The sequence below is a fragment of the Chanos chanos genome, chromosome 4 (genome assembly GCF_902362185.1).
Source record: "Chanos chanos chromosome 4, fChaCha1.1, whole genome shotgun sequence".
Lineage (NCBI taxonomy): Eukaryota > Metazoa > Chordata > Actinopteri > Gonorynchiformes > Chanidae > Chanos > Chanos chanos.
Window position 1 is genome coordinate 3,149,500 of NC_044498.1, and position 5,127 is coordinate 3,154,626.

The window sequence follows — 5,127 nt, forward strand, 5'->3', positions numbered from 1 at the left end:
GAGACAGAGAAAGAGAGAGAGAGGGAGAGAGACAGAGACAGAGAGAGAGGGAGAGAAAGAGACAGAGAGGGAGAGAGAGAGAGAGAGAGAGAGAGAGAGAGAAAGAGATGGCCCTATTGTGGTGTTTTTCCACTCCATTTCCCAACACAAACCATTTTTCTTGGTTCCCTTAATTACTGCTTGCAGCTTCACTCTGTCTTCTTTCCCTCATGTTCAATGGACGGTTACAATATGCAGTATATGGATGGTCTGTTTCTGTAACAATATGCAGTATATGGACAGTCTGTTTCTGTCACAATATGCAGTATATGGACAGTCTGTTTCTGTTACATTATGCAGTATATGGACAGTCTGTTTCTGTTACAGTATGCAGGATATGGACAGTCTGTTTCTGTTACAGTATGCAGTATATGGACAGTCTGTTTCTGTTACAGTATGCAGGATATGGAGATTCTGTTTCTGTTAAAATATGTAGTATATGGACGGTCTGTTTCTATTACAATACGTAGTACATGGAGCAATTGTTCTCTCTGCTTATATCCAAACTCATCTGGGCTGCACGTCAGACGTGACCACGAAAAGCCGAAATGCTTTTACGACTGAAGTACGTAACTCACCAAACACTGGTCAGGTTTCCTGCCCTGCCTGTCTTAATCTAACAGTACATCCATGTGGAGTCAGAGCACACACCCCTTCACAGCCAGTGTCACATATATCAGCCACAGTGAGTTAGCATGTCAAACAAGTCCTCACTGTGGAGGATGTTTGGTACTGAGCAGGGACAGTTCCCACGAGGCCTAAGATAGTCATCTCCTTATGAAACTATGTGCTCATAGATCTGACATAAAAGCTAACCCGTCAGAAACACACACAAAATATCTGACCGTCTGTCTGAGGCAAATGTTGATGTGAGTGTGTGTTCAGCATGCTTGTGCTTATGAAGCAGAGTAAAACTATTAGAGACAAATAAATTGTTTTTGCTCTGTCCGTACAGGTTCATCAATGCCCGCAGGAGAATAGTGCAGCCAATGATTGACCAGTCAAACAGAGCAGGTAAACGAGGCTTTTAAAAATGATCTCACTATCAGTCGTATGACTGTAGTCTTCTTCAGAGCAAGCTTACTTAAAACTCGTATATTCTCTCCCTGTCTCTCTCTCCACACTCGCTGCCTGTCTTCCAAATCTGCTCTCTTTCATTGCTGTGCCTCTTCACTACTATGGCCTTTCAGCCCTCAGAACTGCACTCAGCTCTGTGTGTGTGTGTTTGTGTGAGACTGAAATGTCTTGGAGTTTTCTATGTTGGTCTGAGATACCTTTCCTGTGTTTCCTATGAACGCTAATTGCCTCCCTTCTCTCTCTCTCTCTCTCTCTCTCTCTCTCTCTCTCTCTCTCTCTCTCTCTCTCTCTCTCTCTCTCTCTGTCCTCCAGTGAGTCAGGGCACAGCCTACAGTCCTGATGGGCAGCCCATGGGTGGGTTTGTGCTGGACGGACAACAACACATGGGCATTCGACCTGGTGGTAAGTCCCATCCAACCACCTGATTCTCTCCAGCCAAGAGTCTCACTCAAATGGGTCTGTAGGTGATGCCAGGAGCTGCCAGTCTTAAAGTTTAACTGTAAAATGTTAAAAGAGACGTGGTAGTTTTTTTTTGGACAAAAAAAAAATTAAAATATATTACATTATATATTTATAATATATGAATATATATTTGGATAAATAAAATATATTTATTTTCCATCTCCATTTTGGATGTACTGCTTCAGCTTCATCCTTGTAACCATGGCTGAATGAAATCAGTCGTCCCTCCTGCAATATAAGAGACTTTATGAGTAACAAAGCAAGAGTCAGTGACACCTTAGCATGGCACTGGAGAACCGGTTGGGAAGCTGTATACAAAAAATACAGGCAGAGTGAATCCTTCACTTGTTAAATAAGATGAGATATATACAAATACACACACGCACACACACACGCACACACACACACATACACACACACATATATATATATATATATATATACACAGACATATATAAAATGGTCTTTGTGTGTGTGTTTGCTTGTCTACAGGACCAATGGGTGGGATGGGAATGAATATGGGTATGGACGGACAATGGCACTACATGTAGAACCCCTTCCCCCCTTTCTCAAAACAAACACAAGGAAATGGCTGGGTACGTATAATCATCTTCTACTCCTCCACCTCCTCTTTCTCTCTCTCTCTCTCTCTCTCTCTCTCTTTTTTTTTTTCTTCCCTCTGTGTGGGCGCTGTGTGAAATCTGATTAAGCCTAGCAGGGGGACAGTCCCCCCCTCCAATCCCCTCCCCCCCCCAGCCTTCCCCAGTCTCCCTCCCGCCCGCCCGGCTGCTTCCCGGCTGCACTCCCTGCCGCTGACAGTTCACAAATCAAGATGTATTGCCCTCGCTGGAGGCGCCGGGGCAAGGCGAAATTTTTATTTAATACCCACACTCCACTGCTCAATGAGGCCCGGCCATAATGACACTTACCTAGATTAATAGAGCTCTTTATATGTAAATAGGGGCCCACAGACTGATCCTCTCTGTGCTGGGGCCAGACCGCCTACATGGCCCTTTCCCCCCCAATCATAATTCCCAGCTCTGGGTTAATGAGGGAGCCTGAGAACATGAAACAAGGGGCTTCACTATATATATACCTGTGTATGTATATATATATATATATATATATATATATATATATATATATAGGTATATATGTAGTTATTGCAAACTGAACCTACCGAACCTGGACCTGGGCCAGCAGGCTTAATCATTTTCACATGCTTGAATGGGAACCCTCTCTTGTATTTGCTGAATTATCATTGAGTGGTTATTGTAATGGCCTCATGGACTGGGATTAGTTACACTCCTAATTGGAGTGGAGGCGTAACCATATGCTGATTGAGGTTATGGATTACGAGCGTTATGAGGTGTGGCAGTCTGGCAGCGGTGCGCTTGGGACGCACGCCGCTGTGACGTGTCGAGGTGAGACCGTCAGGGCCGCGTGTTGTCTCTTCCACCCTGTTTTGGAGTATTTTTGTAGATGTGCGTACTGTGCTGAGAGCACAGAACATTGTTATAGAGTTAAATTCTCAGAGTTAACGTAAGCGTTAATATTGTTAATATTTAACATCTCCTCTCTCTCTCACTCTCTGTGTTTGTGTATACATGTGTATGCTGTACATGCATGTAAATAATGTCTGCACTTTCGGGTTCTGTTTTAGGGGTTTTCACGGTTCCCTCAGGGAAAATCTCGGCCGATGGCGAACAGCGCGGAGGCGGAGTAAGAATCCACCCTGTTGCAGCCCCACCCACCCCCCACCCCCTTCACCCCCCACCTTGTCTTACTGGGTACATCTCACTGTCCTCCAGGTCCAGCAGACCCAACCCAAAACCTTTACCTGACCCTGGCCTCACAGACCCCATCCAGCATTGTCCGAGGAGCCCTGATCACAACACGACACCACAGGGCTTTTTTTTAATCATCTGTTTTTCCCGAAAAAGAAAAGAGAAAACGGACCAAACACACTGACATGCCTGTCTTTAACAAGAAGGAGACGTCTGGGAGGCTGAAGGAAGTTGAAATGACCTCGTTTTTTTTTTTTTTTGTTTCTTTGTCTATTTGTTCCTCTTTTTAAATTATTTATTTATTTCTCTTTTTTTCACTCTGAAGGAGCAAGAGGACCATAATTCCTCTGAAAGTCGTGCACTTTTGACTCAACACCAGAACAGCTATCACAGACTCAACACGCACACCAACACACACACACACACATACACACTGTCTCCTCTATGGTCTTTCTGTCTCTCGCTCTCTCTCTCTCTCTCTCTCTCTCACACACACACACACACACACACATTCCTCTAAATGAAGTAGTGCATATACCCCAAATGCAGAGAAATATACAGTTGGAAAGCCACCAATAAGGGATCAGGATGATGTGATGTGGGATGACCCTGCTGAGAGTTAGACATGTTTTTTGGTGACTTGTGCTTTTTGGTTTGAATGTTTGTTCTGTCCACGTTTACAGTTGTGATGAGTAGATTTTTTTTTTGTAGAGCATAATTTTTTTTTTCAGTGTCACTCCCATGAACGAGACTACCAAACCAGAGACTGGCAGTAAGCCAAAGAACTCAGCAGCGATTGGATGGAGAACATCGAATCTCCATAGCAACAACTCATAGAGAACCACCGTTTGGTACCTCTGAAATGGACCCCAGAATTGTTTGGATATTTTTTAACTTGGATGTAGGAGGATTCCGACAGCTATATCATATCCATACCGGAGGAATTCGCATCCATTACCGTTCTTCCTTTAGTTCACTCAGTACTGTAAAGGACAGTACAAATGGATTCTCAAATAAACTTTTTTTTTAGTCGGTGAAGAAATATTTGAAAGGAAGAAAGTAAAAGGTTGTATATTTGAATCAGTTCTTCATTCTTAGTTTACACTGGAAACGTCAATAAATAAAATAAATAACGTATTTGCCCTGGTTCCCTATGTCAATCCGACCTTCACAAAACATAGGCCATCTCCTCTCATAATATTTCTGTAAAGTCATAAGTCAAAATCTTGTAATAAATATGAATTTTCAAAAAGCTCCTCGTAATTTTTTGTAGCTTTCAATGGAAACCGATCTCAAGCGAATACGAAGAAGCGCTGTTTTTCAGGAATTCCTTTTCAGTTTTTTTTTTTTTTGTTTGTTTGTTTTTTTTAATTTTGAAGCCGGTACAATAAATGTGATGTGAATACGTGCCTTTGTAAACACCATGTTACATGCAGGGACAGTTCCAAAAATGGAGTAAACTCATATTAGCCGCACGATTTCATTACTCATGTGAAACTACAAAACAAGATGACAATGCCAAGTTTAGAAAATAATTCGTTTTATGTAACAATAATAATAATAGTAATAATAATAATAATAATAATAATAATAATAATAATAATAATAAGGAAACCGTAGGAGCCCACAGCAAATTACACTTAGTCAATTAACATTTGTTGATAGTCTGAATGCAAGTCTGTAACAAATTATTTCTGCTTTGTAAAATCCTTTAACTTTTCCTTATATGAAGAACAACGCAGAAAAGTTGCATCCATCACGT

At 41.9% G+C, this 5,127-nt stretch overlaps 1 protein-coding gene across 5 annotated transcripts in view; it reads left to right on the forward strand.

Annotated features, from left to right (window-relative positions):
* meis2b (Meis homeobox 2b) overlaps window positions 1-2,129 on the forward strand; it is a 17,836-nt gene extending 15,707 nt beyond the window's left edge. For 2 of the 5 annotated variants that reach the window (XM_030771412.1, XM_030771413.1), the window contains exons 10-12: window positions 995-1,053; window positions 1,429-1,518; window positions 2,071-2,129. In XM_030771412.1, the coding sequence (XP_030627272.1) occupies window positions 995-1,053; window positions 1,429-1,518; window positions 2,071-2,129 (208 nt within the window). Of the gene's footprint in view, window positions 1-994; window positions 1,055-1,408; window positions 1,519-2,070 lie in introns of all 5 variants that reach the window. The other 3 variants (XM_030771414.1, XM_030771415.1, XM_030771411.1) reach the window with 2 other exon arrangements.
* Window positions 2,130-5,127: the final 2,998 nt, after the last annotated feature.